Source organism: Ammospiza nelsoni, chromosome 10 (assembly GCF_027579445.1).
Source record: "Ammospiza nelsoni isolate bAmmNel1 chromosome 10, bAmmNel1.pri, whole genome shotgun sequence".
Lineage (NCBI taxonomy): Eukaryota > Metazoa > Chordata > Aves > Passeriformes > Passerellidae > Ammospiza > Ammospiza nelsoni.
In genome coordinates, this window is record NC_080642.1 from 9,214,273 (window position 1) to 9,233,766 (window position 19,494).

The 19,494-nt window shown below is 43.4% G+C and overlaps 1 protein-coding gene across 1 annotated transcript in view; it reads right to left on the minus strand.

The window, feature by feature from the left end:
* The window catches only part of DIS3L2 (DIS3 like 3'-5' exoribonuclease 2), a 180,499-nt gene that overhangs the window by 104,084 nt on the left and 56,921 nt on the right, over nt 1–19,494 (minus strand). Inside the window, exons 7-9 of the mRNA XM_059479223.1 lie at nt 18,366–18,600; nt 6,142–6,248; nt 4,704–4,951 (exon numbers count right to left, since the gene is read on the minus strand). Coding sequence (XP_059335206.1) covers nt 4,704–4,951; nt 6,142–6,248; nt 18,366–18,600 — 590 coding nt within the window. The remainder of the gene's footprint in view (nt 1–4,703; nt 4,952–6,141; nt 6,249–18,365; nt 18,601–19,494) is intronic.

Consider the following 19,494-nt stretch of genomic DNA (forward strand, 5'->3'; position numbering starts at 1 on the left):
TGTGGGTCTACAGACCCACCAGCGCTGCCAAGGATGGAAAAAACAAAACAGGAAAAGAGAGGACACATTGCCCTATCCAGCAGAAATGTCAAGGTCTTGAATCTTAGGTGTCCCTTCCCTTGGCAGGGCAGATCTGGGAAGTGCACTGGGAGGGCGGCTGGACATCTACAGGACAAGCCATGGAAAGCACCTCTGAGTGCCAGAGTGCTTTCCAGCTCACTCCTCAAACCCATGCTCCTCTTGATCCGTTTACTGAAATTAGATTACGAACCATAAGGGGTTTACCCAGAGGTTTGATATAGGACTAATATTTTTTTAATAGTAATTAACATTTGATTTACAGTGTTCCAGGGAACATTTCTCAAGTACCTTGAAATAAAAAGTGTATAACTGACTTTAATTGGGGCCATGTTACAGTCACCAAGGCATGATGACTTGCATCAGAGCAGAATCTGACAGGACTGCATGTGATCAAAGGTAATGCATATAGGATCACCGATGGCCCCAGAGTAACAGCCAGGCTGCAAAATCATTCCTGGGGCTCCGCGGCCACCAAGGGTAACAAGAATAGTTCAAGAGGCTTATAAACAGCCAGGGGCACTGGGCCCAGCAGCGCTCAGACGTTCACTCCCAGGAGTCACAGTGTCTGTGACACCCTGGGCTTGCGTGCATCTCCTTTCTTTTTAAATGTCAAAAGGCAAAAAAGAGTTACAATGGTTACAGACGTAAACATTTCTTTTCTGTGACGCTGATGGCAGAACATTACCTTGAATTCCCTGAATACCCTTGGATTGATGTCAGACATGGTGCAGCGTGCACTGACTGGAGCATGCCATGGTTGGGGCAAAACAGGCTATTTCTCCAAATCAGCCATAGCTGCAAGATTGCTGAACTGCTCCAAGGTGCCCACTCACCAGAGCCAGGATGTGCACCAGGGGCAGAGCCACCCCCAAGCTGCCATCTTCCCCCTCATCATTCCCCCATCCATCTCTAGGAACATTTGAGCTCACTCCACGGAGCTGAAACTGGCCTGTGCATTCAAAGGTTACATGATAAAAACTCTCCAAAAAGACAAAGCAGGATTACATAAGGCCTGTTTCCTTTGAAAAGCCAGGCAGGCTCCCACATTGAGTGAATAACTTCCATTGGGAACTCGCTCAGTTTCTCCTGGAGCAGATTTGTCCACACTCATCCTACATGGAGAGTTTCTTTCAGCAGCAGAACACTCCCCACATAAGCCACCAGTCCTTAAGGAAGAAGCCCCACCAGGATGCTCCCACTGCCCAGAGCTCAGACAGAGCTGCACAGGCTTGAGGAAGGCCACAGGTGCCAGTGGAGATGGTGAGAGGGCTGCAGGGCTGAGCATCAGAGGGACAGAGAGCTGTGCCATGGGAAGCCCAGTGCTCGAGAGCACAGTCCAGCCCTGTTCCACATCATGGAGCTGCCTTCCTGCAGCTGCCATTACATTTCATTTTATTCCCATCAGAGCCCAGGAGCAGCATGGTGCTCCCAACACACATGGAGCCGTCCCACAAGGTGGTTATTTGTGCCAAGGGAACAAAGCTTTACTGAGGGACACTCCCATCTGCAAGAAGGTGTTTTTTCAATAGAGCCACACTGCTCTGTTGAGAGGATTGGACCTTCCCTTGAGCCTTACACTGAACTACCCAAGGTATCTCATTATTACCCCTCACACAAAATACACTTTTCAATTAAAAAAAAAAAATTAATAAAATGCCAGAGATGAAAAAAATTCCAGCCACTCAAGTGGCTTTGGAAACAGCAGCAAATGAAGTAACATCCTGCAACATTTAATTTTATTGCAAAAGCTGGAACAAATCATGTCACCTTGACAGACCAATATCTAAGACCCTGAGCTAGAATGGTCACAAGCCCAATGTGACACAGAGGAAGCCAGTGATTCCATGCTTTTCTATTAGCTGTTTTTTTTATATAGTCTCATCCATCATCATATGTGGGGACAAAAAAATTCCACCTTAACCATCTGCATAAGTGCAGAGACATCTGGACTAATACTCCAAATAACCCTGGACTCCAACACTGAAATCAGTCCCCAGAAAATAACAGTACATGGCAGTACTTGCAATATTTCTCTGGAAAAGGAGAATGTCTTGGAGCTAATTTGCTTTACCAGTTACCTGAAGCAGGTACAGTTATACAGCATTTCACTGCCAAGGTAAAGTCACTTCACATGCAGGAGGGAGCACAGCAGCTCAACTCAGGGCATGGCCAGCATGACCTGGAGCCATGAGTTCCTCCTCACTCCTTCCCAGCACAGTCGGGGTGACAGGGTGACCTTTGGAGGGGACAGTGTCACGCTGGTGACCACCAGGTGGCAATCATGACACAGAAACGCACCCCCCCCTCAAGGCACCTCCAGGGACTCTCAGGTTGCCCCTGTGCAGGTTAACACTCTGGGCAGCCAATGCCACCATCAAACTCTTGGCAGGGGCATCTCACTTCTCCACCCACACATGGTCACTGTGAAGGCCAATCTGGGTCATTAACTGTGCTTGGAAACCTGGCACTGAATTTCCCAAGGGAAAAGGAAAGCTGAGGAAGGTGCATGACCAGTCTGGGAGAGTTCAGCTGCAGGATGGAGAGTACCTAGGAACACCCAAGGCATCCAGGGGACAGGACTGCCAACTCTGGAGGGAGTTTCCCTTGTCCCGCTTCCAGCAGACAGTGCAGGGCAATGACCAACAGGCTCTCTGTCCAGACACCTTCAAAACCATGGTGGTGGTGCCAAAGGCATATCAGGAACTTTGTGAGCAGAAGTAAGGGGTGCACAAAAAAGTTCACAAAACAAATCTGCAGATCACCTGCTCTTCTCCCCTTCAGGGGGGCCATGACCAGTAACACAACTCATTATAAACAAGGCAACATGGCTTATAAATGAGCTTAAAAATGAGCCCAAAAGCAAACAGAATCCTTTGGGACATTCAAGAGGTTTCCTTGTCGAGTTACTTATGGTTAAAAACAAAAGAGGTCACCAAGGTTTTATGCTCCCATCTCCACAAGGCACTTACTGAAGTGCAACCAACTCCCAGAGGAAACGATTATGTATGAACACAATCATGGACATTTTCTTTCCTGACAACACCCTTTACATCTTGGAAACCATCAAACCAGACAGATGAGAATATCCAATATTGTCAGAAGTACAGACTAAAGACACACACATTAGCCAATAAAAAATATATTAGCCCATCCTCCTAATTTCCCGTTTCTGCTGAAAGGGGGGTTGTTCATGACCAGAAGCCAAGCACTACAATCACCCTCCAGTCTTTTCTCAGTTGGAGTCAAAGAAGACAAAGCAAATATCTGCCAGTAAGAAACTTATTCTCAGTGAAGTTTACATCACAGCCAGACCCAAGTTAAGTGGGGCTCAAAGGGAGGCCACTGCAGTTCATGCACTGCAGTTTATCTAGGAAACACTGAGTGATTTCATGGCTCACGTGGCTCTCAAGGAGCACACATGAAACTTGCTATTACTGGGCACACAAATCAGCTGCAACTGATAAACTCTGTGAAATGGGGACTCGAGCTTTGTTTACTCTTAGTTCTAGGGCTGATAGATTTGTGGCATCATACTTACTCTGATAAAAGTTTTCTCTAAGTTTCAAGCTTTACCAGCAATTTGAGCTGAGGACTCCCAAACCTGCAGTGCTGATACTGTACATCAGCTGTGCTACCCCATCAGAACTGCTTTGCAAGGGGAAGAGAAAACTGGACTTTATGGACAACTCCCACTATTGCACATGCTCCAGATTACATCCAGATGCACCTGTAAAATCTGATCACAGTATGGCCACAGAGTTATCCACTCTGGACTACCAACTAAACCAGGACTACTAAGTATTCCCAAGAAAACTGAATAGATTGACCAACATCCTCCATTTCTTATTGAGACCTATTCAATAGAAACAGCATGGCCACTCCAGGTGGGAGTTTGTCACCCTACAGCAGTTCCAAAGAAAAAAGTGAAAATGCTGAAAACCACTGTCTTCTTCATGGAGAGGCAAAATAAACTTGCAGTCTGGATCCAGCCCAGCATAGGCCATTTGTGTAGCACTGGCTTAAAATTTCCTTCTTCACAGCACTGCCAGCAATTTGAACTCTGGACAGTGATGACTTTACACTGCCTGATGAAACACACATCAGGCAGTGTACAACTACCTTCTCACATGCTTCAGGAGGGAATGAATCTTCTCTTGATTCCTCCTTGAACCAATGCAACTTCAAAACCACAAAAATCTGTGACTTCCTTCTAATTCTTACCAGCAAAGGTGTAAAAACTGAAGATGAGCCTCATAGCCACTGATCTTCCCCTGGCAGAAAGGAAATGTCTGCACACTGTGTACTACTCTTCCACATAGGGAGGAAAGACAGGAAGGCTGCCAGCACCCCATGGTGCTTGTGCTGGTCAGGCTGAGCACGTGTGCTCCCCCTGGACCATGCACTCATCAATGCTGTGAAGCAAGCACTCAAGGAACTTAGCATTTATGAGATTAACTAATGATGAGCTGCCCTTCATCCCAAAAGAATTTATCCACCAGAGGGACACAAAATAAGCAGTTTGTTAACAGATTTTTGCCTCTCCAGTTTGTAACAAATTAAGTGAAAACAAAAATTCCAACTAGAAACATCAGTCATCTCTAGTTCTGATGGCAGCCACATACCCTGATGCAAAGTTGCTGTCTTCTTTCCAGTCCACGATGCGACAGATGAAGAGCATCTGGGAATAGGCCTCAGGCTTGCTCACAAAGTCTGCAGGGCAATCAGCCAAGGGCACATAGACCCTGGGCACCCTGTGGTCCACAGGTGAGAACATGGCACACCTCTTGAAGAGTTCACTGTTCCTGTCAGCCAGAAGTTTGATGAAACCTGTAGCTGCTCGAGAATGCTTCTTTTCCAAAATATACACCACCTGGGAGAGGCAAGTTTCTACAATTAATACCTTCAGAGAAACTTACTTTATTTAGCAGAATGAGAATACCCAAAGGCTCAGCAGAGTAACTGGAAAAGTCACAAGGTCTATATCTTGTTTTCCCTGTATGTGTGTGTGTGTGCATTTTTTAACTGAGTACCTATTTACAATGTATTTTCCTTGCCATCTTGCTCATGGCTATAGAAGAGCTAAGTGCTTTCCAAGTGCTAGTTCTCTACAGCAATTTTCTTGATTACAGAACAAAACCAGACAAGAAGCAGATGCTTCCAAATGCAGGGAATTAGCCACAAAATACAAGCAACTCCTGTAAAATGTTTCATTTGTATTCTCGGCCTGTGATTTCAACAGTCAGCACAGACCAGGCCAGTCCAAAAACGGTGCCGCTGGCAGATCCAATGCTAACCACAGGAAAGGATGTGCTGTTGGGAATTTGGCAGTTCTCTCCTTCTCTCTGTGCTTTCTGAAGTTAGGGGTTATTTTACCTTTATACAAGATGGCTTTGAAAAGAATAATAAATTACAATATCACTAAATAATTGTTCCAGAGAGGTGTTCATCCGGGCTATATTTTTGTAGACCATAATAAATCACTGGATAACAGAAACATTATAGCCAATTTCCTAAGCTTATACAGAGGAGTCCTTCCAGAAGGTTTCAGGAGCTGCACCCTTGCACAATTCTGAGTGCTGGAATTGCCACACTGGATGAGACTAGAGCAGCCCAGCCAACAACAGGACCAGAATCAGAGGCTGCAAGGGAAAGCACAAGACGTGGATGAGACCTGACCCAGTCTGACCCAGCAGCCCTTTTCTGGTACCTTAAAATTCAGAGATTGACTCAAATCTTGAATCAACAGTACTAGCAGCCTTTCCAAAGTCTGTAAGAATTAATTCTGACAACTTTGGATATCCTGACACTCATATTAATATCCAATCTTTTTCCTGAATCTTGCTAAGTAATTTTGCATGACAAACAAAGGGAATTTAACCTAGGAAAATTGGTAAAAATAACAAGTCACTTGATTTTTATCAGATCAGACAATTACTCTCTCTGAAATGGAGAATGAGACTCAAAGATCAACAGATAGAGTCTGTTGAGGGAGGCCAGGCCTGGTCTCCTTCAGCCTTTGGGAGCACACACGTGCTTACTTGTCACTCTCCATGGATTTACCTTGGCTGTCCTTTGAAGAAACTCATCTGGGAGGAGCCTGGGATCATTGGCCTTGGGTCCATTATCTTGCTTTGTTCTCTGCACACCAGAGACCCCAGCAGCCTTCCCTGCATCAAACACACAAGACAGTTATTGCAACACATTTCCATGGCAAATCTGTCTCAGGCATTTGCTCTAAAGTACAATACAATATGCATGTAGTAGACTTATTTGAAAGGAAAAAGATCTCTCAGGTGTTAGAATTGCCAAGCATGAAGTAATTATTTCTCTGGACTACAACAGACAGCAGATACATGTTCACTTACCATGCAGATGTGCTGAAAAACAACAAAAATCAAAATAAATCCCAACTTTGAAAGGAGGACTATATTAACAGACAAAGTGGTAGAAACAAGTTCTGTTTATTAAATACTAAGGGCTAAGAATTTTGTGGCATTTCTTAGTTGGAGTCATTAACATTCCATAAACAGTCCTTTCCTACATACATTCATTTAATATTTAATTTCCTTTAAAAACATTATGCAGGGTTATAAAATGTGTGCTTATCTTTGAAACTGAAATCGTATCTACTAAGCTGACCCTCTTAAACTGTGGACCAGGCTTATGAAAGGCCTTATAGAAGTAATCACTACATATGACCAAGAGCTTCCTTCCCCTGAGATCTCTGGACCAGATGCTGATAATATTAAAATCAAGTGTCAACTAATTTCTAGTTTGAAATTTTCAAATATTCAGGTATGTGAGTTTGGGAGCATCTGCTACAGATGGCTGGCAAACATCCACAGTGATCTTAGCCATGGAGAAGGCTGGGACTGGGCTGTTGTTGAGCTGCATCCCTGCTGAGAGCCTCTGGTAACTGCTCTGCCAGAATTTTTGGGATGGAAGCATCCATGTGCTCTTGTCTGCTCAAGAGAGATGGCTGGCTTTTTCCATTTGTATGGTAATCACACCCATCTTGAGCACATGTGCTAAAATCAGGCCTAGAGTGTTCAAAAGAAATCTTGCTTTCCTAAAGAGAGACCGTGGCACCGACTGCAAGTTCCAAGGGACGTAGCTGTCACTGCTTCCCTTAGAAGACACGAGATAAAGCAATGCTTTGCTGAAGCCTGTGCTGCAGGAGGCCAGCAGCACTCACCCGTGTGACAGAGGCTGCAGAAGCTCTGTGGTGACACGCAGACCCTGGTCCCCAGATGGGGGCTGTCTGTCCCACAGAGCCCCAGGCTGGCTGCTGGTGACATGAGGGATGGAGGGTGGCAGGACCAGAGCTCAGGAAGGGGGGCAGTGGGACAGCAGCTTCCCCAAGGCTTTGGCTGTGCCCCACCACCACCAGGGCACGTTCACAGATGGCTGTGTCCCCACAGAGGGACACTGCACTGCCTCCAGGCAATGCTACCCCAGCTTGACAATGAGGCTTTGCTCTAATGACACACTCTGGTTCTCATATGCTGCTAATTATCCTCAGCTTTGCCTTCTGATATGCTCTCCTCTCCCCAGAGATCTTTTTCTAAGTGACTTTACTTTTATTTTATCTTCATTGACTTGCTAGCAATGCTGAGAGGAGAATGAACAGGTATTCAGGGGTTTAAATAAAAACCTACTTTTCTTACAAAAGCCCCAATAATAGAAGCAGCAAAACCATTTTTTATTTACTTCTACTGAAATGAACTCAGACTTGCCAAAACCAGCATTACTACAGGATAAAACCACCCAGAGTTTCATGGTGACAAACAAGGTAGGGGAAAAAAATTGCTTGTAAAATTGTAAGCAGTTAAAAAGTGGGGAATACCAAGGTTACCTGATTTGCTTGCCTCCTCTAAGGTTTCTGCCAGCTAAAGGTCATACCAGGCAATCATTTAGCAAAGAATGAAAGCCAGGAGCCATTTTGTTTTCTTATAAATTTTCAAGCAATCAGTTTATGGTATGCCAATCATAAAGACAGCCTGGGCAAAGAACAAAATGATCTGGAACAGAGGAAAACTGGACAGGCCAGAGGACACAGGGAAGTTGGGAGCCTTCCAAAGGCCATGCCTCCAGCCACACCTGCCACAAGCCTAGGGCTTAACTGCAGTGAACCCTCCCCAAGGAACAGCACATACTGGTGGGAAGAGAAACCAGAACTAAACGTGTTTTGGAAAAAGCAAGAGCTGCATTCACTGCTCTCCCAGCGTAGCAGAACAGCAGCAGTGACTCAAGGTTCAGCAGGCAAGAAGGAAAAAAGCACCCAGAGTCATGTGAGGAACATGTCCTTGTTAGCACTGCCTTTTTTCCACTTATCCTTCCAATGCCCATCTCCCCAGAAAGTCACTTAGACATTTCCACTGAAGCACTTTTCTCTGGTGAAAAGAAGCCAGCAGGGGTGTCCTGGGGAAGTCACACATGCACACATGCAAAAGCACAGGAGCACCAGGATGCAGCTGTCACAGGAGAACAGCAAATGTGTGGCCAGGCTTTCCTGGGCCTGGGCTGGGGCACTGCCCCCCTTCCTGCTGATGACAAGCCTCATGTGAACCCAGTACAGGTATTAGAAAGCACCCAAATTCCCACCATGGCAGATGATAGGACTTGCCTTTTCCTTCATGGCCAGCATCAACCAGGGCCCTCTGGCTGGCTGGAAAGTGTCTCCTGCAGTGGTCTCTCCAATTTCAGCATCCCTCCCAAAAAATCCTGGGATTATGAGACTCCAGCAGGCAGAGTCTGGGGTCTACAATTACTTCATCAACAGCAAGAAAAAAGGAAGTAATCCCAGCCATCTACTTCTTCTTACCCCTCTTTTTTAACCAACTTCAGTATCTTAAATACCACCGCACACATTTACTAAGGGCAAATGCTCCTGAAACAAAGGACAGGGAAGAAGAGACATGAGGAACTCTCTATTCCTGGAGCTAAGAGATGTAGACTTCCCTATAGCTTGTAGCTGCTCCTTTTGAAGTCAAAATTCTGTTGATATCAGGGCTACATCTACTGCTCAAGGGTGTACAGCAGCAAAGCATCAGCCATGAGGAATCCCCGTGACAAAACCTTCAGCTCAGAAGAGACAACAACCCAGACCCAATGCCCACCTGGCTCAATTGTCAAAGTGCTGCCCAGGAATCTCTGCCACAGCAGCAATAATCTGCCACCAGAGTATGAAACCTGAATACATCTCTGACAGTCCCTCTCCCTCATTACACATCCTCCTCCCCTTCAGTGGGGCTGAGCACAGAGGGGCTGTGACAGGGCCCCACTAGAGACTGATGGTCTAGAAAAACTCAGCTGGGAGATACAAACATCTCCCACAACAGGGCAGAGGCATGGAGGCAATCCTAAAGGAGGGATAACTTGTGAGAGGACCAGGATTTTGTGCTGGGAAGGTGGGAAGAAATTCCTTGCAATATGCCAAGCTAAAAATGAATTATTCTGACCCCTTTACTGCAGTGGTTATCCAATGACCATTCAATATTTCCACCCTAGGCAAAGACATGTTTTCTGAGAAAGATTTACTATGTTAGCTTGGGCAGTACTTCATAAGCTTATCTTACAGAGAAAACACACTTCAGCAACCAGGATCCAGTGAAACTGCATTATAATCTCAGTGTTTTCCTTTCAGCAATTATCTGACAAACCAAAACTGTAATAGCCTTACTTTAAAAAAAATTAGGCACTAGACACAAAAAGCAACTCAAATTAGTTATGTTATTACCAATGAACAGATCCAGGACACTTGGAATTTGCCTCCCTCTGTAAGAGATCCATTTAGGCAGCTTCAATACACACTTAGATTTGCCTGACAGCCATTCCTAGGTCAAACATTACTTTTTTTTAAAGCCCCCCAAAATTCCTTCTACAAATCACTTACCATCACATTAAAAGGTGGCCAAAGTGGACCAAAAATCATCAGACTAGAATTCTAATTCCTTATGACAGATCCAAAATTATTTTCACTAGGTTTGCATTGGTCACTGTGGAAATTTGCAATTCTGTCCAAAAAGAATACAATTAAAGATGCAATATCCACTTGCAAATGAAAATATATCATAGTTTCAGATCTCAAACACAACTTACTGAAAAAAAAATCTCCCTCCCTGAATGGAAAAAGCCAAGTTTTTTAAGAAAATACTTCAATGTTTGCTACTTCAACTAGAAAAAAAAAATGTACTTGAGAAGCAGGGTTACTCTACATGGGAGTATTTAAGAATCCCATCAGAAAATACTGCTCTTCAGCTCAGTGCTCAGATACCAGCAGAGCTGTAAACCTTCCAGTGGCAAAGCCAACTACTTACTAATGAAGCAACAGCACTCAGGTTCTCTGATCTCTGCTTCAAGGAGCAGCTTTCAGGATATTGTGTTTTGGTACCAAATTCCTGAGTGGTGTAAAACAGACTGATTTATTATAAATATCTCCTGACACTGTGTGTCACAGGCACAAAGGATGTGTTTTTGCAATTCTGTCTATATCAGCACACAACAGGCACTAGGAAATGATACTCCCTTCAATCCAAAAGTGATACATGCATACCCAGAGATTTGCTCTGGGCTACACTATTCTGCTACAATCTTAATTTTTAGGGATAGCAAGAAGGAAATGTTGCTGTTTACAAGAAAGTACAAGGACTCTTCATATTCTGCAATTGATGGTTTCTTGGCACAGAACAGTTTTTTTCTTCAGAACACAAACCTACCAAAAGGTAGGGAAGAAGAAAAGTGCAGTTTTACTTGGTACCAGGTACAATCCAAAACTGGTATCTATTTTAAACACCCTGTAAGTAGGATCACCTAGCAAAGTATCACAGAAAAAGCAGTACTTTGTATTTATACCTCCCCACCCAGAGCCTTCCACCTGTGATGGAGGAAAGACAGATATTTCACTGCAACAAGACTTAAGCCAACAGCTTTGGAATTTAACACATGCTGCCTGTCCAAAATCAGCCTAACAGCTCCCATGAGCAATGGAAGAGGGCTCTGCAGTAAGAAGGAAAGCAGCTCCAAACCATGCAGCACTCCTGAGCTGTCTCATTGTGTCTAGTGAACAGGACTAACCTCCTCAGAGATGTTTGTTTTTGAATACTCATTTAAGCAAACTCACCCTGCCACAGCTGTTCATGTCTTAACACCTGAGCACACACACCTGCCTGCCCAAGGGCACACTGAAGGGAGGACTGGGAGACTCAGACGATTAGCATCAAGATTTTTGGAGATGCACAGGCAGGAAGAGACCCTCAGAGAGGGAGAGGGAAGGCTTAATAACAGATGTGTAGAGCACAGACAAGGATCTGCAATAGCAGAGCAAAGGCAATGTGAAGAGGTGAGTACAGCTGGCTTCCTCAGACATGCAAGGCAGCCAAGCATGTAATTATTTACTTATATTTAGCCACCTCCACAAGGAGGGATGGAGGAGATGGCAGAAAAATGAGACAAGAGTGTCACTTTTTCTTAGAACCCTTCAAGTCTGATGCACAGCAAAGACCAACATAATTTTGGGAAGCTGCCTTCTAGCCCAGCAGATAGATCACAGAAACATTGCTACAACCACAGCATGGCTGCACAGACCTCCTGGCCCTCCCATGTCCTTGAGAAGCACTCAGTCAGCAGAGGGGTTGGAAGCCTTATGGCAACAGAATTAAACCTATAAAAATTCAGGTGTTGCTGCAGCGTACAGAAATGCAGTTCTATTACATTGATAACAAGCAAAATTAAAATGTTACAAAAAGAATTCCATTGAGTATTTTGCCTATTTACTTAATGTTCTTCCTTCCTGCAGGTGCATTTGTTCCTGAAGTCTGTGTATCCAATATTACTAGTTCATGGAAAATATGTTAGCTGAATGAATCCTAATCTGCTTCATCCTGGAAATCTTGCTGTAACAATGACTATACTCTGTTTATCTCCACACCCACCATTCACTCTCAGTATCATGCCCTCTCATTCACTTGACCTAAACATGTAACTCAAAGGAGAAACATAGGTGAACTCAGGAACATATGGTAATATGCTGAACTTAATCTAATTCCTGTTACATAATTGCCTAAGTAATTTATTTTTTCCAGTACTTAAGAAGTTATTTAGGGGTCAAGATAACTTGCTAGGGAAGAACAGTGTAAGGAACTTTCCCAACATTAACTTCCATTGCAAGGCTTCAGCTTTACAACAGAAGAATAACTGGAGCTTTTTCAGCCCATAGCATTTAATCAATGCAACCCTAAAGCCCAATTTGTTCAATACCAGTAGAACACTTCTCCTCAGCGCTATACAGTTTATTCTGCTAGAAATGTATGCTGTCATTTAAGAAAAGTTATAGCAACAAGCAGAAGAGCTACATCCAGAGAGCAATAAACATGAACTTAGGATAAGCTAATACAGAGCTGTCTCGAGCAGCTGAAACTGCTCCAGCTTCTCTGCTGGCTTTCCAGGCTTCAGCAGAGTGAAACTGATCCGATTTTTGACAGTTCCACCTCAAGGATTTCTATTAAAAGCCATGTAACTGAGAAGATTTCCTGGTGAGCTTTCGCTCTGCTGTGGCCTAGAAATTTTAAGAGCTATGCAGTGGAGATGATCCATCTCCAGAAGGCTGCAGGCTAGGAAAGAACAGTGAAGCTCCTTAAAAGCACTCAGAGTGAACAGAGCCTCTGCAGAGGACGGAGAAGAACACTTGTTCCTTCCAGCAGCCAGTGAGGTTGGTGGACTCCAAATATGCCAGACTTCATGGCTGCTAAACTGAAAGGGTGAGCCTGAGCAGAGCTTCAGCACGTAATCCAGATTTTTGTCACCATAATTTCATCTACCAGACCTGGCCAAGGAGAGGAACAGCAGTAACTCTCTGAACTCTGCCTGGGCCAATAGGAGACATTGGTAACTGCAGGACCCCAGATGCCAGAAGAAGGCACGAAAGGCAAGTAGGCACCTTGTCAGGGTTAAAAGGAGAGAGAGAGGACACAAAAGCATGAGAGGGAACATGGAAGTGCATGAGAAGTGCAGAAGTGCAAAACAAAGACTAAACTCTGCATTATAAATACGTTTTTCTATTTTGCTAGAAAGATCCAAAAACCCTTCTAAGCACTGACCCTAGAACATCATCTGGAGAAAAGAAAGGCTTGATGCCATTATTACACAACCATACAGTGAACTTACCAAACACCACCATTTCAGTTAAGTCAAGCAATACTGAAATACTCAAAATACAGCCTCCAGTCAGCAGCAGTGTGGACACCAAGCAATTTTAGGTTATCATTTCTGATCTTATCAGGACTACTAGAGACTGACAGTCACATTTGACTTGATAAAGATTGACCTCTCCACCTGGTGAATGCTGGACAGGGAGACATGAGCAAATTCTGCAGCAGCTTCCAAATTCTGTTGACCCTACCCATTATCCATTGGTTATTCACTTCATGTGAGCCTACTCTGCCTGTAAATGAGCTATTTCTGTTCAAACTTCATTACATCAAGGCAATGAGCAAGCTTCATACATTCACAGATCCAAGCTCTGATTTGCAGTAGGGTAGGTGTAAGTGGAAATCCTGAACAAACACAACTCTATGATTGCTGCCAGGGCAGCCAGTCCACCAGCTTGATGACTTCCACCCCCGTGGGAAGCAGGATATTTTGTGTATCTGGTGGAGTAAGATCTCCCGTGAGAAGAGTTGAAAAAAGCTGAGCAAACGAGTTTGACAAGGATAGCTTCTAGCATAGTGACACTGCTTTACAAACTTTTATTTGAATATCATTTTGCTAAAGAAGGGCTGAGGCACTTTTATGAGAACAGCCGCCATTCTCATGAGCGCAAGTAGCTGCTACTGTTCAATTTCTGATGTTTCTTTATCAGAGAAATCTGATTCCAATATTTAACAAGAGACAGCTCACATTTGTAGGAAACTCAAATGACTCACAGTCTGTGTAGGGATACAGTACCATAAACTATTCTGTACAGAACATTTTGCACTTTTCTCAGGTTGAGAGATACAGAGTTTCCATTTTTTTTATTACATATTGAAATGGAATATAAAGAAAATCCTTTTACTGCAGTGAAAAGTCACAGAAGTAATATATTCTAGGTCAGCAGTAAGTGATAAAAGTTACATGACCTCCTTTGCAGTGGTCAATGTGAATGAGGATTAAGAATTACAGACTTGGCAAAGGTAATTTTGACTGGTGAATGAGTTCTGTGGACAGTAGTAACACAGGATAACCTGAGGTCTCAGGGTACAACACAGAGGACTTGGATGTCAGTACCAAGCACTACAGGGAATTAATTTTTTTCTGTGTACACATGGGTGATTCAGACTACTGCCAGGATGCTATTGCCTTGTTCTCTTGCCACATTTCAGTAGGGAACAGAAATCCCAAAGAGGGCTTGAAGGACACTACTAAGGAAGCTGAGAAACTTTATTCCGGGTGCTCATTCTTACTGTCTTTTTAATGAAAAAAAAAGCAAAAAGTTTGTTCAGCATATAGATATCTACACTTTGGAAATACATCTGAAAATGCAAGACAAAAAGATATTTTCAACTTTGCAAGACCAAATACCAACATTAACATTGAGACAATTTAACTGTGGAACAGGACAGTATTGGTCTTTGTGTAGAACCAGGTGCTGGAGAGGAGGAATGGCTGTCACTTCCTCAACTAAGGACTTTTTGAAGATGATCTTTAACCCCAACTCTTTGCAAGAAAAGTCCAGATAAGCAGAGCAAACTCATTTGACTAGGACATCTTCTGGCAGAGTGAAACCAATTATGAATGTCTATTTAAATATCCTTGAGCAAAGCAAGACTGACTCACTTTTATGAGCACAAGAAAGTACATGGGCTGAGAATGAGGCTGAATGCAATGGTCTCTTCACTTCCATGGACTTCCCTCATGCTTATCCCATCCCTTCTGGGGACTCAGGAATAGAAAGGCAGGAAGCACAGCTCTCATAACAGCAGCGCTTAGTGAAGACAGATCCAACATGTGAGTTTAAGGCTGCAGACTTGTGCATAATAACAATTTCTACCAGCTTGCCCTAAGCCCCACAGAGGCACAGGAAATCCAAGGTACAATGACTTCAGGGAAATTCAGTCCCTCAAATCTAGGCCATAATCAGTGTACACAATGTTTCATGCTTCAGAGCTTCTGACAGTGAGGGCCAACCCCAAAATTCTTTGCCCCAGCGTGTAACTGGAGATGGAGAGGGTGACTGTGCTCTGAAGAGGAACAGAGCCGTGAGAAGGGATGGGACACAGGCCAAGGAAGAAAAGACATCAAAACAGTCTGTGCTCCCAGAGTGCTCTTATTCAAATGACACATCTACTTTTATTCTTCATGGTTCATTCTGACCATGGGCATCAGAACAAATGAACCAGCAGAGATATTGTGCAATGCTACTCCTACATCAGGAAGGACAAAAGACATCTTGCAATTGAGAACAGAAAACTGCAGGGCTTGTGTTCGTGAAAAAAGATTTGAGCACAGTGTCAACCTGGCTCTGGGTTTTTTGCCCAGAATAAGTAAAATGTCTTTTTGATTCCATTACAGTAGTTATGAATATTTTTCACCTCCAAAAATCTTCTGGGTTTTTTATTTAGTTTGAATTTTGGGTAGGTCTTATATATATGGATTTTTTATAAATATACACATACACACACGTGTATGTAAGCAAATACATACCATAAGTGCACATGAGAACATGACAGACTGTTTCTTGATTTTGTTTCATTAATACATTATCTTTGATAGAATCTTTGGCCAGTTTGAAACCTTCCAAAAACCCTTCCAAAAAAGGAAGAAAGGCCATCACAAGTGTTCATTTAAGACTTGTGCTGGCCACACAAAATTCCTCCTGCTCCCTTCCATGCATAAGGCCATGCAATGGGACTGTGTGATAAGCCCTGCAAAGCAATGCTCTCAGGGAAGAAGGAAGTAAAGCACTGAGTTTGGTGGGCCAGGAAGAAATCCCCCTATGAATCCCAACTTCCATCCTGCCTTACTGCAGTAGGTGTTTCCAGCAGAAGGGCTGTAACACGAAAGAAAAGGCTCACATGCAGGAAGTTCAGCAGCAGCAGCAGCCAAGCAGCTCTCCCAGGAGAGGCCCAAGGGCACCTGCACCCACCACAGCCCAACCCTGCAGTGCTCTCCACCTCCAACACCAGCACCACCTTCCAGTGCATGGCCTTAGCAAGTCCAACTGATTTTACCCTCTGAGGTTCAGTTCTACCTTGAAAAAGTGTATGTTTCATGCTTTTTAAAAAGCTTTTTGAGCCACACCTGTGAAGGCTGAATTTGCCAGGACTGTTTTCTTCTTTTCATGACAGTTATCAGTGATGCTAGAATAACTATAGCTGTTTTCCAGGCAAGATTGAAAATCTGGATAAGTGATGATATGAGAAATTATATGAAGGACAGGAAACAAGCCAAAGCAATCATCAACTGCTCAAAAACACCTTCAGAAAAATCAGCATCGTAAACTTTATATGTATAAAAAAGGGATGGTATTAAAATGCAGAGAAAGAAGAAAGTAGGGAAAACTCCATATGGGTTATATGGCCAAAGAAGCTGAAGCAAATATTAAAAGAGGCGATAGCAAAACACAAACTCAGCAGAAATCTAACTGGCACATCCACACCAGCCACAAAGCTTGTTAAAGATCAACATGGAAAGACCTTGAAAACAAAAGAAAACAGTTGGCTTAGGCAACTGCAGTGGAAAAGTTGGATTTCAACTGTGAGACAATAAGCTGATCTCACAAATATTCTCCAAAGACAAAATCAAAGGCAAAACCCTCTCAGATGGCACAGATTTTGAGAGATGACTTGATAACTTCCAACACAGATCACTCTAGAGCATCTTGAGGAACTATGATGCACCAAAAAAAAAAAAACCTCTCATCAACTCTTTAAACTAAAGAACAGTCACACAACTGAAGTAAAATACTGGCTCAAGCCTGTATTTATTTTAGATGCTGGTATCAAGCTAGAATGTACTTCTACGACGTTTAATTTGGCACTGCTATCAGAAGCAAAAAAGATGCAACAGACACAACATGTGACTCAGGAGAATTGTTGAGTCAAAGCTGCCCAGTGGTGTGCAGCTGCAATAGACTGCAAAACAGCTGGTGTTAAAAACCACCTGTGTACAACATCCACAGACAAGATGAGTAACTCCCAAATCAACTTGTATCCTGGAAAGGAATGGAACAAGACATGAGTTGGTTCATGTGCCTTGGCAGGAACTCAACAGTGGAGATACCCAGAAGGAAACAGCATCACAAACTGGTAAAGTGGCAGGTCCATTCATGAGGTAAAACCAACACTTTGTCATAAAAACTACAACACTTTCATTCAAATATTATTTCCTGTTTTATTAACAGATGGGTGTGAAAAATGGAAGTCTACCAATAGTACAGGCAGGGGTCTGTGCATCTTCAAGTATCTCAGGAAAACACGAGTTATTAAATGGGACACCTTTATAACCACCACCAAGATTTGTCAGAGTCCAACAACTTACTTGGTTCTGAGTTACTACCACCTCTTCTGGACAACTGGGGCAAGCAACAGGAACACACCAGAATATCTGCCATGTCAAACCTTTCATGGCAGGTTAAATGTGCCAATTGTCAGAATCCTTTCAACACACAGCTCTTCAGGAAGGGATTTAATACTAGAAAGAACATGCAAAGCGCTGCATAAGCGTTAGTTTTGGGACAGGGGAGCGTATTTTATTTTGCCCTAAGCAACACTTGATGGCTTGGATGGAATTCAGATTCAGAATAAAATAGGTTTGCCTTCAAAATAGATCACATAATTGGCTTTAGGTTTTAGCGCAATTTCTTTTTAAACAGACCAAATCTTTAAGTTGCTCATAACTCAACTGTTTGAAAACAGCAACAAACTTAACTGCCCCCAAGGAAATATATTCTTATCCCCAGACTGAGACACAGAGATTGGCCAGCCAAGCTGCAAGGAAGGAAACCGCTACAGCAGCATCTTCAATTGAACAGCTACCAGCAGTCCCCAGACAGCCCCGAGAATTGCAAATCTAAAGGTGTGACTTCTGTTTCGCAGATTTACTTTGCATCAATCAAAGCTACATAAACTCCAGCCATTAATATCCATTCAAAACCATGAAGACAGTTTAGCAGAAAGGGATAGAAGTGATAAGGCATTAAGCTTTTATGCCTGTATTTTATATCTCACAGCAAAGCAAGGCAACCAAGTACCACTTCAACGGTTTGCTCAAATAAAGGCCTAAAATCAGCAACTTGATCTACTCACCCTTTTCACCAGTATCCAGGGAAAGTTTCTTAATGTCATCAGTCAACATATCCTGCAAGTGGTCTTGTCCATGCTCTGCATCATTATCATCAAATTGAGCTTCTATAATGACATCCGGACTCTGAGCATCGCCTTTCGCTGTCTCTTGCCGAACGCAAGTCCCCAGCATGTCCTCAGGGACGTCTGATTCATGTGTGACTTCTGTTTCTTTGTCACTACCATCTGGCTTTATTACCTGAAGGAACAGGGGATTAAAAAAACAGAGGCAAGCTAAATCACTGGACTGAAGAAAGAAAACATTATCTTTCCTTTTTCATTTGCATCCCCAAGGAGCTGACAATGAATTGTGGGTGGCTGGTGGCACACTGCAATTGCCGTGTAATTAGCCACAGATATTGCACAATCAAAAGAGGTACCTCAGTAGGATAAAGACTGGAACGGCAGAGCTTTTGCAATACCTCAACTGTGACAATAATGTATCCAAAGTGTATCTAGAGCATAACCATACAGTTCCTGCCAAGCCTCTAATCAGCTCAGCAGAAGTTAGGAGTAAACACAGGCAGGGAGGAGGATACACTACAATTTAATAGGTTGCTTAGACCATTGTTCACCAAGATACACTCATCATCCTGGGATGTCCCAAAACTTAAGCAGTTCCAGTGAATGCTGGGATCATGTCAAAGCTCCTCCACACAATTAGGAACAGACTGAAAAAGCAGAGATTAGAGAACATGGTGCCCTGTGACCTGTGGAAGAAGTGGACTGTGGCAGCTTGGTAATGCACCAAGTTTTACATTTATTTTAGGCTGTGTGTTTATTGTTAAAGGCAATATTGCCATTACTTATACAAATTTCCAAATCAAATTACTGAAGAAGAGCCCAACTACCAGTGAAGCAGACACCAGGCCTTGATGGCATCCCTCACTGCATGCGACAGGGGCAGAAACTGTTCCAGCTCAGAACACAATGACCAAAGTGGTTGATACCTTGGACACACAAGGCTTTACCAGCATCCTTCATGCAACCAACAGTGAGCTGCAAACACCTACGCAGCTGGAGAACCTAGATCCAGGTTTCAGTTTCCGAAATGTTTATGTTTCACTCAAGCTATGGTACTTCAGAGTGAGAT